Source organism: Ranitomeya variabilis, chromosome 1, assembly GCF_051348905.1.
Source record: "Ranitomeya variabilis isolate aRanVar5 chromosome 1, aRanVar5.hap1, whole genome shotgun sequence".
Lineage (NCBI taxonomy): Eukaryota > Metazoa > Chordata > Amphibia > Anura > Dendrobatidae > Ranitomeya > Ranitomeya variabilis.
This window is the reverse complement of record NC_135232.1, coordinates 1,119,211,690-1,119,230,899: the sequence shown is the minus strand read 5'-3', so window position 1 is coordinate 1,119,230,899 and position 19,210 is coordinate 1,119,211,690. Positions and strand designations below refer to the sequence as shown.

General features: G+C 43.7%; 1 protein-coding gene across 5 annotated transcripts in view; it reads left to right on the top strand.

Annotated features, from left to right (window-relative positions):
- The window catches only part of KRCC1 (lysine rich coiled-coil 1), a 31,484-nt gene extending 17,488 nt beyond the window's left edge, over positions 1-13,996 (top strand). For 3 of the 5 annotated variants that reach the window (XM_077280247.1, XM_077280250.1, XM_077280248.1), the window contains exons 2-7: positions 4,415-4,521; positions 6,103-6,204; positions 8,781-8,964; positions 10,770-11,027; positions 11,707-11,800; positions 12,667-13,996. In XM_077280247.1, coding sequence (XP_077136362.1) covers positions 4,415-4,521; positions 6,103-6,204; positions 8,781-8,964; positions 10,770-11,027; positions 11,707-11,800; positions 12,667-13,405 — 1,484 coding nt within the window. In that variant the 3' untranslated portion in view covers positions 13,406-13,996. The remainder of the gene's footprint in view (positions 1-4,414; positions 4,522-6,102; positions 6,205-8,780; positions 8,965-10,769; positions 11,028-11,706; positions 11,801-12,666) is intronic. The other 2 variants (XM_077280249.1, XM_077280251.1) reach the window with 2 other exon arrangements.
- The last annotated feature ends 5,214 nt before the right edge of the window (positions 13,997-19,210 follow it).

Sequence of the window (19,210 nt, the reverse complement as noted above, 5' to 3'; positions counted from 1 at the left end):
CACCTTCTTGCCGGTCTAATTACTGAATGAGCGAATGAGCTCCATTTACATCACACGGTTTTCAAACACTGAACAGGAATTTTTTTCGCTCGCCTAAACAATTTCATGCACGATAAACAAGCGATTTGTACATGTTGTACTGTGGCTCATCCCATTCAGATTACACATTTACCATGAATGTTGGGTCGTTACAAGTGATGAGTGAAAGTGCCTGGATACGGTGTTATTCGAGCATGTTCGGGTGCTAACAGAGAGCCTTCGGCTTGCTTGAAAAAGTCCCCACGCCCGCATGTCTCTTGGCTGTTCGATAGTTGCAACACTTACAGGGATAGCCTATTAGGCAATTCCAGCATGTGTTGCGGATGTTGAACATCTGCGAAACATGATCATATTTTTCGAGTCTGACCAATAAACCTTTAGAATCTGACAGGTTTATTGGCCAGAGTAAATGCACCTTAAGTAGCTGTAAGGCACCGCCAATGTCAGTTTGTCCCTTAACAATGATAGGACATGCTGTAATTCATCATTCTCTATTTCACCGCAACATCTACCACACAAGCCAAGTATTTCATACAAATTAGATGATCAGACAAAATCGTCAAGTTTGTCTACCTTTAATAAGATCTCTAGAGATGGAGCATCCATTGGCCTTACCGTTGACTTGGTGAAACTTTTTAGGAAAAACATGAGTGGTGAGAACACTCCCTCCACATTACGACTTTACACCACTCATGGATCTATAATGTTATCCACCCTTTAGTGGATTAGTCAGTATCCAGCTAAATGAAAAGGCGACTGTTTAATACAGCCACTCCAAGTCCGCCAGCGTGGCTCACTTATGGCTACTAGCGAGGACCCAAATGGACTTCGGATTCTAAATCCAGTGACTGCATTTAAGTTATTCTGAAAACCGCTTGTCCTATGTTTTGTTTGGTCATTTTTGTACAGTCAGGGTCCCCTCTATAGGAACTACAGGGCAGTCTCCGAAAATTATAGGGCCCGATTCATTATTGCATTTGTTCACATTTTTTTGGCTGATTCCTGGGTATGGCTGTTTTCTCTTTTGTGCCAAATGCTTCTTTGATTCTTACTTTAAAGTCTATTTTCTACTTGTTTTTTTTCACTGTTTATGTGGTTTTATGCCTTCTTTGTATGACATTGTGGGTGTCCTAGAAGTTTGGCCCTGACCCTCTCGTGTGTCTTGTAGGCTGGAAAGTTCTAGTTAAGGAGCAGTGAAGGGGTAGTCCCTGCCACGTTGTTGAGTTAAGTTTGGCCGACGGCGACCCCGCAACATAGATGTGTGAAATTTTCTAAAATCTCCTTCATACAGTGCATCTGGATTCCTTGTGGTTTTCTTGACCGGTGGTGCGTTTTGTGTGAATGGGTTTTGTTTTGTTTTTTTGTTTTTTTAAACAACGTAACATATTAATTCTTTCCGAGATTTTGTATAAAAAAAATGGGTTAGCACAAAAAGAAAAAAAAATGGTTGAAAAAAAACATACAGCGTGATTTCTGCTCCTGCTTTCTGACCAAAGCAAGCATTTTTCATGCATAAAAAATATTTACATGTGAGATTTTTGGATAATCTAGACAATTGAGTTAAATACATTTTTAATGATTTGTGTACTTCCCAGTTTTGGGGGAGGGTTTTGGAGTAAAAGTTTGGTTTTTAGACATTTTTGTTTTTGCAACAAATTCTTTACTGCTTTCACAGCATTTTTATACAAGTCCATGTAATTTTTCTTTGTAATTTTGGGGGTTTACTCAACAATATGTGCTGTGGTTTGGCTAATTAATAAAGATGCAGAATTCAATTTGCATTATCCCGGTCCGTATTTGGTGGTCACCAGACGCCTCCTACCTGCCAACATTCGTGGCAACTCTTTCGATTGGTTGGTCTGGTGCGATATCTCCACATCATGCTGAAACCAGTCCGACTGATGTAAAGAGCCATGAATGTTGGCTGGTAGGATTCGGTTTGCAGGACTCTGAACACTGACTTGACCTCTGGACCAAGATCATAGCCCCACGATCGCCTGCGCATGTGACAAGCCACCGTGCCATGTGGCACACAGGTCTCATATGACTATGCAGCGTTATGTGAAAGTAGTTGTCTCCAGACTCATGCTGCTATGAGTTACAATCTACTCTGCAGTCTTTCTAGAGTCTGCTGTACCTGGGGAACCAAGAATCTCACATGGGAGTAGACTGCAAACGAATAAAAAAGCTACAACAGCTGAGTATGGAGCGTAGACTTCTGACAATCCTCTGCCTGCATCATTTGTCTTGCAGAGCTTTAGGCACCGGAGACTTTGGAGAACCCTCTGCCTGCCTAGTACATTGTGTAGAGTTATAGGCTTCGGAGACTACTGACAATCCTCTTCCTGCCTCTTATGTATTGCAGAGTTATAGGCTTCGGAGACTACTGATCACCCTCTGCTGCCTTGTACGTCATGCAGAGTTACAGGCACCAGAGACTTCTGACAACACTCTTCCTGCCTCGTACGTTGTGCAGAGCTATAGACATCGGAGACTTCTGACAACCCTTTGCCTGCCTCTTATGTATTGCAGAGTTATAGGCACTGGTGACTTCGATAAGCCTCTGCCTGCCTCTTATGTCTTGCAGAGCTATAGGCATCAGAGAGCTCTGACAACACTGCATGCCTCATACATCGTGCAGAGCTACAGGCACCAAAGACTTCTGACAACCCTCTGCCTACCTCATACGTTGTGCAGAGCTATAGGCATCGGAGACTTCTGACAACCCACTGCCTGCCTCGTACGTTGTGCAGAGCTATAGGCATCGGAGACTTCTGACAACCCACTGCCTGCCTCGTACGTTGTGCAGAGCTACAGGCATCAGAAACTTCTCACAACCCTCTGCCTGCCTCTTATGTCTTGCAGAGCTTTAGGCATCAGGGACCTCTGACAACAATCTGCCTGCCTCATACATCGTGTAGAGCTATAGGCACCAAAGAGAATATTAGTTCAGGTCAGGAGGTCCACGGAAGATCCAATTATCACGGTCCGTGCTCAGACCATGTTTCACGGACATGTGAATGAGGTCAGAGTTCCATTTTCGATGATGGAAAAAGATAGGAAATAAGTTGCAGCAAATATACTTACTACCTAGAGAGGCAATTGTGCCCTTTCAACAAACTGACCCTCCCCAGGTCCAGGGTTGTGTTTCTGCCCATTTCTGTGGTTTAGCTGCAACCAATCGCTTATCTCGTTGTCTCTGCTAACTTATATGGTACGTGCCATTGAGCTCAGTGATTAGCTGCAGCGTTGTCAACTTGACCTCACCACTGCAGCCAGACAGCAGGCAGCATTGGTCAAGTAAAGCTCAGTTTGTTTTTTCTAGACCTGAGCTGGCAAAATGAGATTGGTGCAAGGGGACCAACCCTTTAGCTCCCCAATACAATTTTTTAAAGAGGTTGTCCACTAAGTTTACACTGGTGGCCCATCCTTGGGATAGGTCAACATTGATCGGTCGAGGTCTGACACCCGGCACCCCCACCGATCAGCTGTTGTCAGCTGCCGCCACCAGTCGGAGGTGCTCACTTGCAGAGCTGGCCGTCTACTTGTTGTGGCCGGTGCTTGGTACTGCACATCTACCCATAGTTTTAGGTGACTCTTCAGAATAATATGTGTGTGTACATGAGGAACAACACTATTTCGGACCGTTATATAACTTGTATCCTGCATTTATCACCGGGTTTCCCCTCGTAGACTTTACGGCCTATTTTCAGTTGTCTCTCAGCTGGTAGGTATTGAGCAGCTGCTGATGTCTCCCATGATCAGCACACAGAACGCCAGGGATTCCTGCTCTCCTGTCTTTATAGGGATTCCTGCTCTCCTGTCTTTATAGGGATTCCTGCTCTCCTGTCTTTATAGGGATTCCTGCTCTCCTATCTTTATGTAGCACCTGGTCCGAAACAGAGGACGTTATACAGCAGCACCGAGCAGTGAGGCTGAGATGTTACCCTGACTAGAAAGCTGCAGCACTGTCTTGTGTCTCAGCTGCGACCCCCGTCCTCCCTCCATAATCTTATATGGTCAGTGTGTAATCTGATCCCTCAGTATGGGAAGGTCCACCTGGTCTCTTAAGGATTTTTAGCTGTGTTTTAGATTGGCTTATTACTTCTTTCTCCACTTATGAGCCACGTTTCTTCCCCCCTGAAGTCAACTCCTGTGATAAGATCTGTTTTTTTCCTTAATTCTTCATTGATGGGAACCCGAATGACAGCACATAGGTGACATGTCTTACCGGGGGGAGGGTGGAAGAAGCTGTTGTCTATTTCACATAGCAACCAGACCTGCAAAGAAGTGATATATAATGAAGAGTGGGGGGGACATGTTACCTTTGATCTATCTAATTTGCCAAATTTTTTTTTAAATTCTCTTTTCACAGAAATAGAACTGGATGAAAAAACTAAAAGGGAACTTTTTACAGACACCTTCTGTCGGGTGTGCGGGGCGGTCTTACAATTTGAAGCCCACAGGAACGCCCATTACGAGGTACGGTCTATACAATCGAACGTTTTCTGGGCTTTCGAGTCTGCCATGTTATTATTGGCTTTGGATTATAATGCATGCTGTAAATGTGGCAAAATCCCTTAAATTTAGGACCCAAAAAATCAAGGGTCTAATAAAATATATGAAAAAAATATATAAATACAAAGCAGATTTTGCGGTAATGTTCTATGGGCTTTGTTATAGGGTCTGCCCTTACAAGGGAGATTTTAATAATTTAGCCTATCTTATAGTCCAGCCCCACACTCTAATGAACACGCTTGTAGAATAATAATTGATCATTCAAAAAAAAAAAAAATACAGATTTTTTTTTCTCCCAGAAAATGCTTTCCAATCAGATTTGAGTTTGGCCTTACAGGCCACTGTAGGGTTTATCCCCCCTTCTCACCCTAGTAGTCAGATTAGCGCTTCCTCCGGTAATTGCAACAATTCTCCAATCAAATAGTAAATATTGTACACCCCAAACTCCACCTCACTAATCCAGTTGGCACATTTGGCCTCCCTTTCTAGTTTCCTGGTAGTGACCTCCGCCCCCGATCCTGAGAATGAGGGTGCCGCGGTGCTGCGCATACATGCTGTGCTGCAGCTCCCTGGCATTGTCCTGCTGGTGTTCCCGGGATGATCTGTAAACGGGCTGCATCAGCGAAACAGCTCTGCATCCCCCACATTCTCAGGATCTGTGGGGGGTCTCAGAAGATGCCCCCCAGCTAATCACTGATGGCACATCCCAGCTTTATGCCATCATTATTCAAGATGGGAACAACCCTTTAAAGAGGACCTGGCACTTGCCATAGCTACGTGTAAATACTGCTGATCCCCCTGAATCTGACTTTTTGTTTCCATTTTTTTTCCGTCCTCTCACTTTTTCATTTTTGTACCTTTTATAAAATATATATATATATATATATATATATATATATATATATATATAATTTATCACAGCAGTGTGATTTTCCATGTCTTCTTGCGGGTCACGCCCCCTTAGCTATCAATACTATATTTACATGAAGGGCACAAAAAGGAAGAGGGGGGCCATATTGTAGGAACGGAAAAGCACAGGTGAAAATAAAAAAAAACAAAAAAAAAACCCCACTGAATTACCAGAGGCATGTTTAAAATGTGTGGTCGGTGAGGGTCCGACACTTAGTACCGTTCCCCGCACAGCCCTTCCCCTATTCACTTTAGTAGGAACGGAGCTTCACCTGGTGCTGTAAACAGCTGACTGTTCAGGGGGCAGCCGGTGTTGGATGGACCCCCAACTATCTGATATTGATATAGAGTAAGTCTGGAACACCCCTTTTAAGATGGGACAAAAACCTCACTAACTCCCCTTCGAATGCCTTACACCCCTTTTAAGATGGGACAAAAACCTCACTAACTCCCCTTCGAATGCCTTACACCCCTTTTAAGATGGGAAAAAAACCTCACTAACTCCCCTTCGAATGCCTTACACCCCTTTTAAGATGGGACAAAAACCTCACTAATTCCCCATCGAATGCCTTACACCCCTTTTAAGATGGGACATAAACCTCACTAATTCCCCTTGGAATGTCTTCTCTGCCGCAGGGTAAGAGGCACGCTCAAAAGGTCCGTCTGTATTTCCTGAAACAAGAGCTGGAGGAAATGACTTACAAGAAGAAGCATAAAGTGGATCATGTGGAGTTTCATGTAAGTTTTCGACTTCGGCCTTTGCTAACTTTTTAAAATTATTATTTTAAGAGAATTGACCTATAAACTATGGACATGAAAGAACTGCAAGATGTTAAAGGGATGCAGTGCTGATGTCACGTCAACAGCGCTGCCGCCAATCGGAGTGACGACGAGCTCAGATACTTCAGGTCTGTCGACGTGAAGTCAGCGCTGCAGACAGTAACAGACACCGGGAGCTGCGGTGGACACTCTGCGCTGGACCTGGGATGGGTGAGAAAAGTACGGGTTTGTTTGTTTTTTTTAAACAAACTGCAGCCTGGAGACAAGGGTAAAGTAGTATCAGAGACCCCAATTTCAGCGCCTGGTCACTTTTGTAGTGTGCAGTAGTTTTATTTTATAAAAGCACTGATCATGTGCTGCAGTGAGAGCTGAGGCTGGAGTGCTCTCAGTGTAATGCATGTGCTGCCGAGTCCTGAGTATTCATGAGCTGCAGAGCCATACAGAAGCTTTTCTTCATGTTATCACCCCTTTTATTTATAATAGCCTAGTGCAGTCACCTCTCTTCTGTACAACTCCAGTTACCATTGAGGAGGGAAATGAAAACATGAGCTTTTCATTATGCTATCACCCTTCTTGTTATCGCTCCCTTCCAGCCTCCAGTAACCTCAGCGAGGACTCAGGAACTTTTCTTTGTCATCACTCCTTTTACCTAAAACAGCTTGTTACAGTCACATCTTCCCTGGATAGACTTCAGGGAGAATGTACAGGAACTTTTCTATGCGTTATCGCCCTCCTTATGCCTCGAAGCCTGTTACTCTCATTTCTTCCCTGAACAATGACCCAGGAGACGACTCAGGAACTTTTATTTATGTTATCACTATGCTTATGTATCATAGCTTGTTATGGTCATTTCTTCTCTTACGAGTGACCCCAGAGAGGACTCAGGAACTTTTCTTTATGTTATCACCCTTCTTATGTATCACAGCCTGTTACTGTCATTTCTTCCCTGATTATTGACCCAGGAGAGGACTCAGGAACTTTTCTTCATGGTATAATTATAATAATAATAATAATTTTTATTTATATAGCGCCAACATATTCCGCAGCGCTTTACAACTTATAGAGGGGACTTGTACAGACAATAGACATTACAGCATAACAAAAATCACAGTTCAAAACAGATACCAGGAGGAATGAGGGCCCTGCTGCTCGCAAGCTTACAAACTATGAGGAAAAGGGGAGACACGAGAGGTGGATGGTAACAATTGCTTTAGTTATTTGGACCAGCCATAGTGTAAGGCTCGGGTGTTCATGTAAAGCTGCATGAACCAGTTAACAGCCTAAGTATGTAGCAGTACAGACACAGAGGCTATTAACTGCATAAAGTATATGAGAACACGATGCTAGGAACCTGATTATGTGTTTTTTGTTTTTTTTTTCTTCTATTTTTAATAGGCCACACAGGGATAGTTAGGTTAATGCATTGAGGCGGTAGGCCAGTCTGAACAAATGAGTTTTTAAGGCACGCTTAATTTGGGATTGGAGATTAATCGTATTAACCTAGGTAGTGCATTCCAAAGAGTCGGCGCAACACGTGTAAAGTCTTGGAGATGGGAGTGGGAGGTTCTGATTATTGAGGATGCTAACCTGAGGTCATTAGCGCAGCGGAGGGCACGGGTAGGGTGGTAGACTGAGACCAGAGAGGAGATGTAGGGTGGTGCTGAGCTATGGAGTGCTTTGTGGATGAGGGTAGTAGTTTTGTACTGGATTCTGGAGTGGATGGGTAGCCAGTGTAATGACTGGCACAGGGTAGAGGCATCGGTGTAACGGTTGGTGAGGAATATGATCCTGGCGGCAGCATTCAGGACAGATTGGAGCGGGGAGAGTTTGGTAAGAGGGAGGCCGATTAGTAGAGAGCTACAGTAGTCCAGACGGGAATGAATAAGTGAGACAGTAAGAGTTTTTGCAGAGTCGAAAGTAAGAAAAGGGCGAATTCTAGAAATGTTTTTGAGATGCAGATAAGAAGAGCGAGCCAGTGATTGGATGTTATCACTTGCTTCCCAATAACAGAGATTATGTGTCCTTTAAAAAGACTAGACAAGATGATCAGTTGTGCATTAATCACCCCTGCACCTAATTAGACACTTTTGTCGATTCACCGAGATGGATATTTTCATGTCGTGCTTGCAAATGATGGGAGTCCCTGCAGTTAGACAGGATCAGTGATGACTATGTGACTGTGGTGAAGTTTTATATCCAGTGCACAATGGCCAAGTTTATTTCTACCATTACAATGGTACCTTGTTCATGTTGTCTCCTTTTGAATATATTTTTTTAAAGCAAATCTGTCACCAAATTTCACAATACAAACTATTTGACTTGATGAGGCTGGTGTACTTGCATTGACAATGCAGGTCAGAATGCAATTATTAAATGCTCTTATGAATTGTCAGGGAGGAAGACTTTCAAAATAGATCTTGAAGCCAATATGGCAAAGTAAGTACACCGGCCTCATCAGTTTAATACTGTATAGAGCTTGTGCTAGGAGATTTGGTGACACGTGCACTGTAACAGCCCCATTATGATCCATTTAGGTGGAGAAAGACTCATCTCAGGACAAGAACAAGTTCTGCAGCCTCTGCAACATGGTGTTCAGCTCGCCAGTCGTCGCCCAGTCACATTACATAGGGAAGATTCACACCAAGAAGCTGCGGCAGATGAACGGAGAAAACAACGAGATGGTGACGGGTTTCGAGGAGAATGCCCAGCCTGAAACAGGTGAGGACACGGGTGCAGCACGGACATCTGCCAGGGACATCAGCGCAGAGGGACACGTGTAACTCTGTGCCTGATGTGAAGATGTACCGCTCCACCGGCCAGCCAGTGGTGTCCAACGTCTGAAGGATCAAGGATCGGATGATTTTTGGCTTACAGGTCCTAGCAGGTGTTGTATTTCTTATTATTATTTCATCCAAAAAAAGCTTCCATGTTTTTGCCTGATGCAGGACAACCCCTTCAGTTTCCGGCAACAAGAGCCCCTTTTTTTTTGCAAACAAGGAAGAATCCTAACAAATTCATTACCATTGTCTAGATCTGTGCTTGTTGTCAGGGAATGAAAATATTCTTGTTTACGCACTGAAGCAGCACAGACTTCTCGCAGCTGAGCGTTTGCTACAATAGCATCCAGTCTGAGCTGGCAAAACACGCACTGATTTATGTACCAAACTTATCAGATCAGGAAAAAGATTTGCACAGATATTATTCACAAGATCCCGGTCCCGTGGCCGCGTTGTTCGCCCGCACCCGACGCCGATCCAGAGCCATGCCATCCTCTGCGGCTCCTCTTCTGATTAGACCATGGTGGCAACCTACTAGTCAGAAGAGGTGCCAAGGATGCCATCAAGTTGGAGGTTGTTCGCTGGGGTTACCAACGTGGCCGCTGGATCGGGGTGTTGCCTCCACTCGCCTATAGGAGAAAGAATGTGTACAATGAAGGTATTTGCCACAAATCCTCCTTGGTGAGAAACCTGTGCAGGTTTTATGTCTCTGGATGGAGCCAAGAACGATCCATTCACTGACAGCAAGTTCTGCTAAAGGTTCATCATTTATATACTAAGTAGAATAGAGAGTTGCAAAACTTATCACTATACAAAGATTACAGGGGGTTCTCCAGGGAGGTAACATAATGGCGTATGCACCCCACTAATGAAACATATATGACCAGGGGTTGTCCAAGAGTGCACAACAAAATGATGCAGAAAGAAGGAAAAAAAAAATAAAGAAATACACACCTGTTAAATCCCACTTTGCTTTAGTTCTCATTCGTAGTGGCAATGCCTGATCCTGGCAGTGGGGAGCCCCTATCACTGACCCCAGCGACTGCCATCTTAGTCCTCCTATTAGACCCAGCCAAAAGCTTAATATGGCTGAAGTATTGCAGTGGATGTGAGCACTCAAGTCCTCTGGTGAGATTAAAATAATAAGTGAAAAAAATGACGACTTCCATCATTTTAACTGATATTTTTTATTATGTAAAAAATCCAAACCTAACTAGTATAACCATATTCATAATGACCACAGCTATATAATGTTGCATTACCATAAAAATAAATGTATAATGCCAAAATTACTGTTTTTTTCATTCATTGCCGCCCCCCCCAAAAAAAATGTAATAAACAAATAAAATAAAAACACAAAAAGGAGCCAATCCAATTAAAACATCAGCCCGCAGTAAACTCTTTTGATAGAGAAAAATAAAGAAAAATTCTAGCTCTCACAATATGACACAAACTACGACGGTTTTTATAAATATGGATGTTATGGTACAAAAGTAAGAAAGCAGAAAATACATGTACACATTTGGTTTCTTCATAATCCTAAGGGGGGGAAATAGCAGGCGGTAATGACATTACTTTGACGTGTATGTTTTTTATTGATAAATCTGATCATTTTGTGCAGTGGGCTTCATCCGTTAATAAAGGATGTCATCTGGTGCAGTCCTGGTTACGGGGGAACACAGCCCGTCTTGTCTGTACAGCTGTGCTGCCATTTGTTGTCTCAGCTGTTTCTTTTCCCGTTTGCAGCTGTTGCCGAGTCCGATCCCACATTGTCTCCTCTGGCAGAGAAATCCAACCAGCAGGACGCGAGCGCAGATCCTCCCTGCGGAGATAACGCCATTGACCTGAGCGACCCGAACAAGTACTGCAAGCTCTGCTGCGCTTCCTTCAACAAGCCGCTGGTGGCCCAGCAGCACTACAACGGGAAAAAGCACGCCCGCAACGAGGCCCGCAGAAAAATGATGGAAGAGATGGGGGAGACTGGGGTTCCTATAGACACTGGGGGTAAGGACAAATGGCGCACAGGTAGTTCCACCGTCTGGAAGGAGTTTGTATATGTCGTCTTCACGCGTCATACAAACGTTGAGCAGTGCGACTTACAAAAGAGCCCGTACCCTGTGCCTGTTGAGAAAGAGACGTAGGGGGGGTTCTTGTTAACCAGTCAGTTTCTGTAGGGGAAATAAAGTATTGTATGCAGTAAGATGGGCGATCTGTAGGATTCTAGACCCCCCAAGAGAGCCGATATAACTCTATATCTAGTGCGGGACCCCTCGGATTCTGCACGGCGTCTTACACCTTGTATCTACAGTGTTCGCTTGAATCAGTCATATATGCCTCCAGCTTAAGTTAATAACTAGAAATCCCAGAAAAAAAATCCATAATTACCATTACCTGGTCACAAGACCAATATACTGTAGGAGGCAGAGACTTGTGGGTGCTGAATCCCCCCATCATGGACATTCTCCACCTTTATCACCGCCGACAGCAGCATCCTGCAGTGCATTGGTACTGTGACCGGTTATTGGGAAGTACGGCCTGATTTTTTTTTTTTGGGGGGGGGGGGGGGGGGGGGGATTTGACGTCCTTTTCAGTGAATTGCGGATAACTGGAAAAATTAACTCCTGCCGTTTGTTTTCGAGTTACTCAGTGTCAATGTGTTTCCTATGGTCTTTCCCACCAACAGGCGAAGGAATATTCGTGTGTCCGATCTGCAGCATTACCCTCACCTCCATAGAGATGTTACAGTCCCACATGCAAGGAAACAAGCACCAAATCAAGTATGTAATATCCATCAGGAGTCATCTCCTGATAATGGACTGTATGGATGGGGTTTATTTTTGGTATTTTTTTTCCTTTATCCACATGCCTATCTATAGTATTCAGCTCACCTTCTCCTCTCCCTGCGCAGTCACCCCTGCGCAGGTGACAGAGCATGCCTAGAACATTCCTCATAAAAGTCAACGAGTCCACTCCAGTCTATGTGACCAATACCGCACATCTCCTAATGTATTCTGCTATCTAGGTGATAGAGTAGGTAATAAATGTATGAACAGAACAGACAGGGGGTCCATTAGAAAGGAGCGATGGTCCCACTACTGATCTATTCATTTCAGCAATGTGCTGCACTGTATCTGTATTAGTCCCATAGACATAGGATGGAGAGACACAAGCGCAATTGTCAATTTCTGACCGCAGTACAGAAGGCCACAAGTGGTCGGACCACCCTCTAAAGGGAGCAATCCTGTGCAGAAAAGCCATTTACGTTCACTGTATAAGGTCAGTCGGAATAAATAGAGGGGGATTCTGTTCGGAATCCTCAACTCATGGCCAGAGTGAGAGTGGTCACAAAAAGCGTCCTGTCCTGTAATACACTACATATTGATATAGGCACTGTGTAATACTCCCTTTTACCTGTGGTGGTGCTGCAGGGAAATTGAACACTTAATGTCAGGCTTCTCGACAGATGATCAATTGTGATCAGCACATCGTGGAGGTATTGGCCGAGATTAGTGATAATGCATCACAGCTCATTACTCAGTGCCAAAGGAAGGGGGCTGATGGTCGTACCATGGAAGCATGCGATATTTATTCCTAAATATATACATATAGCATCGTACAATGATTTGTCATTTTGTTCCCTCAGAGAGACGTTCGTGGCTAATGTAATGAAGACTACTAAGAAGACGTATGAGTCTTTTCAAGACGAATTAGCAGATTATATAAAAGTACAGAAAGCGAGAGGACTGGAACCGAAAACTCAGTTCAGGCAAGATCTGTCTGAGAGTGGTGAGGAAGAAGAGCCCTTACCTGCACCGATTCATCCGAAAGCTAGTGCCCCTGCCCCTTACAAATATCCCCCACTTCCTCACCCCAAGCCATACCCTGCATACAAACCCCATCATCCACCTGACTCTCGTTTGCCCAGCTGGGAAAAGCCTTACTGGCATGGAAAGCCAATGCCAAAATTCCCCAACAAAACAACCGTCCCGCACAAAAAACACCCTCGTTCCAGCCCAGACTCCAGCGACGACGACTCTTCCTCAGACGAAAGCAACGATTCCCACAAAAAGGAGAAAAGACACAAAAAAGAACACAGAAGCAAAGACAGGAAACCTCACCACAACAAAGCCAGAAGACAAAACGGCAGCAGCGATAAGAAAAGACGAAAAATAGAAGATTCCGACTCCGGGAAAGAAGACGGCGAGCAAGAGAAGAAAGAGGAAGAGTGTTCCGCGGATAAGTCTAAACACCGGAAAGACAAGAAGAAGAAAGAGGAGCAGATCGCTGACAAAGAGGGCAAGAAACACAAAAAGACTAAAAAGGTTGCGGACCAAAGAACGGAAGAGGAGATGTTGTGGGACGAGTCCATACTGGGGTTCTGACAGCACAGAGAATAAAAGAAGTTACTGGATGAAGAGTCTTTGGTTAATCATGGGTCCAGGAAGATGCGGTGAGATCATGGTGTAACGCCCCATTGGGGGAGGCCACCGAGGAGACGTAGCCAGAGTCCTGGCATCTAGAGAGGATTTCTCACATAGAGATACCATTTTAATTTATTTTTAATTTTTTTTTTAATTTTTTTTTTCATTTATCTAATATAGTCCAGATTTAAGGGCTCGATTCTTTTTTTTTTTTTTCTCTCTCTTTCCGAAATATATATATATTTCCGATACACTTTGTTTAGGCTAACCCTGTCTTCTGCTGCTGCTGCTACTACAAAAAAAAAGGAGATTTATACATTTGTGATGACAAGTGACTGTTTTCTATGAGTAAGCCTAGATCCGTCTGCAGTTTCACCTTGTCACTTTATTGAATTGGATTATGTTATGTTTTGCAAGTTAACGTCGTTTTTGTTTAAATGGCTTTTATAATTCAGGTGAGTTATGGATAATCGATACCTGTGAAATTATTACTGGAAACAAAAAAGTAGGGAGTTTTCCTAAACTATATAAAGTGGTTGTTTTATTTCCTTACTTGGCATTCCTTTTATTTTTATTCCTCAATGGACTGCACTCCTTTGTTCCCTTTGTGTAGGCTTCTCGGTAAAATAGCAGATTGGTTACTCAGTAAAATTGCAACCAATCTCTTCCACCTCTTACTTTTGAAAGGAGCTGTCTGGTTTGCAAAACCCTTTTTAAATGTCCTGTTGGGGTACGTACACTCGGCGTCTTTTTCTGCCAAATTCCGACTGGAAAAAAGCGCCACAAAAAAACAAACATAGTGCACAGCAATGTCAAAAAGACCTTGTTGTGCACATATTCAGTTTTTTGTCATTTTTATCGGCTTCAGGGATCGGAAACTTTGACGTAACATGCTCATTCTTCAGTCTTCTTCATTTAGAAGCCAACTTAAAAGTACCGAACAAAGACATTATAGCAAAGATGGTAACAAAACTACCGCTTCCGGAATAAGATCGCCCACTTTTTTCTGAAGCGGCTTGGTCTCGTAATACTTGACGTTTCCATGTGCTCATAGTCTTTTATTCAGTGCCAGTTTCTCTGGAACACCCAACATTACACAAATAACCCATTCATTTTCATGGAATCGATATAATTCTTCATTTTTCCACTTTGGCGGCGCCGCAGAAAATTGTGTTCCATCAGATATTACACCTGATCGCTGAGGATCCTTCTGCAATTTATTTGCCTTTTCTACCTGCCCCCTATTCTCCTGCTTTCTTATCTTTTGGGTTTTATTATTTGCTGCTATTTTGCCAAGGGAACCGGCCACCGCTGCTGTCTTTGGAGAGGTGGCTGACGTGCACCGTTTACACTGGAGCACTAAAATAGCATAAAAACTATAAAGCTGAGTTACCACTCAAATGGGCTTATTTAGTATGTGTTATAACAATATGGTGTCATTCTTAAGGGGAATTTACACTGAAAGATTATCATGTTATAAGCATTCCTAAGAACCGCTAGTTTCACGATAATCTTGCTGTGTAAACAGGCTGTTTATCACCCAACAAACGAGCAAAACGCTGATTCATCTGGTGAAATTATTTTTTAATCTTGATAAAAAAAATCACTGTTCTCTGCAGCACATCATTCTGTGCAAACAGGAAATGTGAAGCCAAAAACAATGGCAGCCTATGCACACTGAGCAATCTATTACGATTAAGTAGCAAGGACAGCCAGTGCAAACCGGCAATAAAACTAGATTTTTACAAATCAGTGGTCATTTAGTGTCACCAGTTGCTTTGTGTTAACGATCCCTTTGACTAAGCAGTCTTAAAATGTCTCAGTAGTGTAAGTTTATACCATTTACTAGATGTTTTACTCTTTGGCAGAAATGTTCAACTTTTTGGTATCGAACCCACTGGCATGTTTTTAAAACTAAAAATATGGACAGTATATAGTCTTGAATCCCTTAGAGCACACATGTCAAACTGTGGCCCTCGGGCCAAAGCTGGCCCGCAGTGTGGGTATATTTGGCCCGCGATGCCAGGCAGGGCCATTATTCTGTATGGAGGAAGCTTGTGGGACCATTATACTCTATGGAGGACTATGTGGGGCTATTATACTGTATGGAGGAAGTTTGTGGGACCATTATACTCTATGGAGGACTATGTGGGGCTATTATACTGTATGGAGGACTTTACAGGGCTATTATACGGTATGGAGAACTATGTGAGGCCATTATACTGTATAGAGCACTATGTGGAACTATTATACTGTATGGAAGGCAATGCAGGATCCAGTATACTGTATAGAGGACTATGTGGTGCTCATTATACTGTATGGAAGAATTTGTGGGGATTACAGTTGGGGAATCGTACTGTGATGGGGTCACCATACTTTGCTGGGGAGTGCAGTAGGGTCATCATTCCATGTGTGTGAAGGGTATTGTGGAGGTATCATACTGTGTTTCGGGGTAATTTTGTTGGCATCATACGTAGTGATGAGCGAATATACTCGTTACTCGAGATTTCCCGATCATCGGGTGTACTTCGAGTATTTTTGTGCTCGGAGATCTCGTTTTCCTCATCTCAGCTGTATGATTTACATCTCTTAGCCAGCTTGATTACATATGGGGATTCCCTAGCAACCAGGCAACCCCCACATGTACTTATGCTGGCTAACAGATGTAAATCATTCAGCTGCGGAGATGAAAACTAAATCTCCGAGCACTAAAAAATACTCGGAGGTCACCTAAGCGTGCTCGGGAAATCTCGAGTAACGATTATATTCGCTCATCACTAATCATACGTTATGCATTATGCAAGGTTTTTTATCTTTTGTTATTACTTATTTAAATTGGGCAGTATGCTTATTACTGTTATTACATAACATTGTGTTATTCCAATATGCTTAGATCTATTAATTACAATGTGCTTTGTTCGTGGGTAAGCCTGTTACTCACGTGGTTGTTCAACTACTGTTCAACTACTGTGCCACGGTCCGAGGAGAGCCAGGAGGGGCGTAACTAATCTAGCACCTGACTCTTCCTTAGAGCCCCTGGTGTTTGGGATAGACATGGCTCCATGTTCTACTGCAGGACGGACCCACAGAGCCATGACAGCTGACTGAACTGGTTAGCGGGATGGTATGGCACAAGCAGGACTGGAACAGGAACATGGGACTGCTACAGTACCGGATCACAGATACAGGTTCCCAGGTGCAAGTTCAAATTGGGCAGGTAAGCGGTGCAGGTCAGATGGATCAGGATCCGGACTAGACACAGGCTGTGCAGATTCAGGTATGGATACAGCGTGGTGGACAGGGACAAGTATGGACAGAGCGGATCGTATCAGAAGCATGATGACCTCACAACTAACTAGCAGGAAACACATAGACTTAGAGTTTCTAAGACACATCCCAATAGGGTAGGATCTTGTATACAAGATGTCTCCCAGCTATTAGTTAGGGACGTATTTAGCAGCGCATGCTTGGCCTGTAGGAGTCGGGGAACTCGTGCCCTAAGCCAACTCTCAAGAGACCTGCGTGCCGCCCATAGGTCCTGGATGCAGACACGCCAGGTAGCGCGGATGGGTAAGTACACATTCTGGTGTCCCTGCAGGGAGAAGTGGAGCAAAAATATTCTTTTTGGGCTCCTACGATCTTCTGGCACAAATCCCATCCAATTGAAGTAGAAAAATTTTCTCCCTCTCACTTTCGAAGCAAGCATATTCTTCACTTCAAATACATCTTCGAATCTGATGAGAGCAGGTGTGACACCGGGATCCTTGAAGAAGGGACTTAGGATGACTGGCCTCAGGAGGGACACATGGAAGGAATTGGGTATCTGTAAGAAGGCTGGCAAGTTCAATCTGTAAGATACAGCATTAATTTGACTTCAAAGGGACTGATGAAGCTAGGACCTAACTTGTAGGACAGGATCTTAAGATAGATGTACTTGGAGGGCAACCGCACCTTATCTCCAAGACGACAAGGTGGATCCAAGCATCTCTGGTCTGCATACTTCTTCATACACACAAACGATTTTTCCGCATTGACCTTAGTGCCCTCCCATATCTTTGAGAAATTGCTAGTAAGATCATCGATTGCTGGAGCACCAGATGCAGCTGATACCGGTATAGGAATTCCTGCCAGTTGCCCACAAACATTAATAAATGGAGAACTCGCAAAAGACTCAAGTGGTTGTTATAAAGGAACTGCTCATTGTAAGAGTTTGACTCAATCGTCATGATGTGCGTTAGTGAAGTGCCTCAGAAAGTTGGCCAGTATCTGGTTGACTCCACCTGTCAGCTGGATTGAGGATGGTATGCAGATGAGAAATCCAGGACAATGTTCAGAAGTTTACATAAACCCCAACAGAATCTGGATGTGAAATGGACAACTGTCGGAAAAGATGCAACAAGGAAATCCATAAAGATGGAAAATGTGCTGAATGAATTTCTCCACAAGGTCTGGAGCAGACAGGCATGGCACTGGGTGAAATGAGCCATCTTCGAGAAGCGTTCCACCACTCCCCAGATGGCAGAAAAGCCCAAATACATAGGAAGGTCTGTAACAAAGTCCTTAGCAGTATGCTCCTATGTTACTAAGGGCACAGGGTGAGGTAGTAGTCGCCCAGCTAGGAGTTGCCTAGCAGTTTTCTTACGAGCACAGGAAGGGCAAGCAGAAACAAATTCCAAGATTTCCTTATGCATGATAGGCCACCATTAGTGACAAGATATGAGCTGCAAAGTCTTTTTTTGCCCAGCTTGTCCGGCCACGTTGGATGAATGCCCGCATTGCATAACTTGCCTCTTACCTGATTCTTACACTAAAGTCTTTCCCGGCAGAATTTGGAACAGGTTTACCAGAACCACAATAACCATCTTGGATGGCTTGATGATGAGTTGAGGGTCTTCCTCTTGATTAATGGCAGGAAGGAACTGGAAAGTGCATCAGCTTTGGTGTTTTTGTCAGCAGGCCGAAAATGCAGAATAAAAATAAAAAATGGCAAAAAATAGCGACCACTTAGCTTGATGTGGTTTCAGTCTTTGCGCGGACTGCAGGTAGGACAGGGTCTTGTGGGCCGTATAAATAAATGACAGGATGGACTGCTCCCTCAAAAAAGTACCACCATTTTAATTGCTAACAACTCTCGGTCGCCAATCAAGTAGTTGTGCTCTGGGGCAGAGAAGACCTTGGAGAAGAAACCACAGGTCACCATATGGCCAGTAGAAGACTTCTGGGTAAGAAAAAGCTACAGGATATGAAACATTTACCTCTAGAAAGAACTGTTCATGTCTGGTCGATGTTATACTGTAGTGGAGGAGAAGGCCTGCTGTAGGGAGAGAAAAGCGATCTCAGCTTCTGGAGTCCATACCTTTTGGATCGGCTTCCTTACAGATCATGGCGAAGATCAATGTGGTCCGGGACGAGAAATATAGAATGAATTGCAGGTAGTAGTTGGCGAATCCCAAGAATCAATATTTTTTAACTCCATAAGGACGCGCCACTCAAGGATGGAAGACCCCTCCGGATCCATCTCCAGGCCTGTGTCCAAGATGACATAACCTAGAAAAGGGAGAGAAGATTATTGAATGACACATTTCTCAAATTTAGCATACAGGTGGTTTCCTTAGAGTTGTTGCAGCACTTACGCCTATGAGAGGACAGGTCTGCAGAAAAGATCAAGGTAGACCATGACAAGAGTGTAGATAAGATCTCGAAAAAAATATTGTTTGCAAATTCTTGGAAGACAGGTGGGGCATTGCTGAGCCCGAACACCAGAAC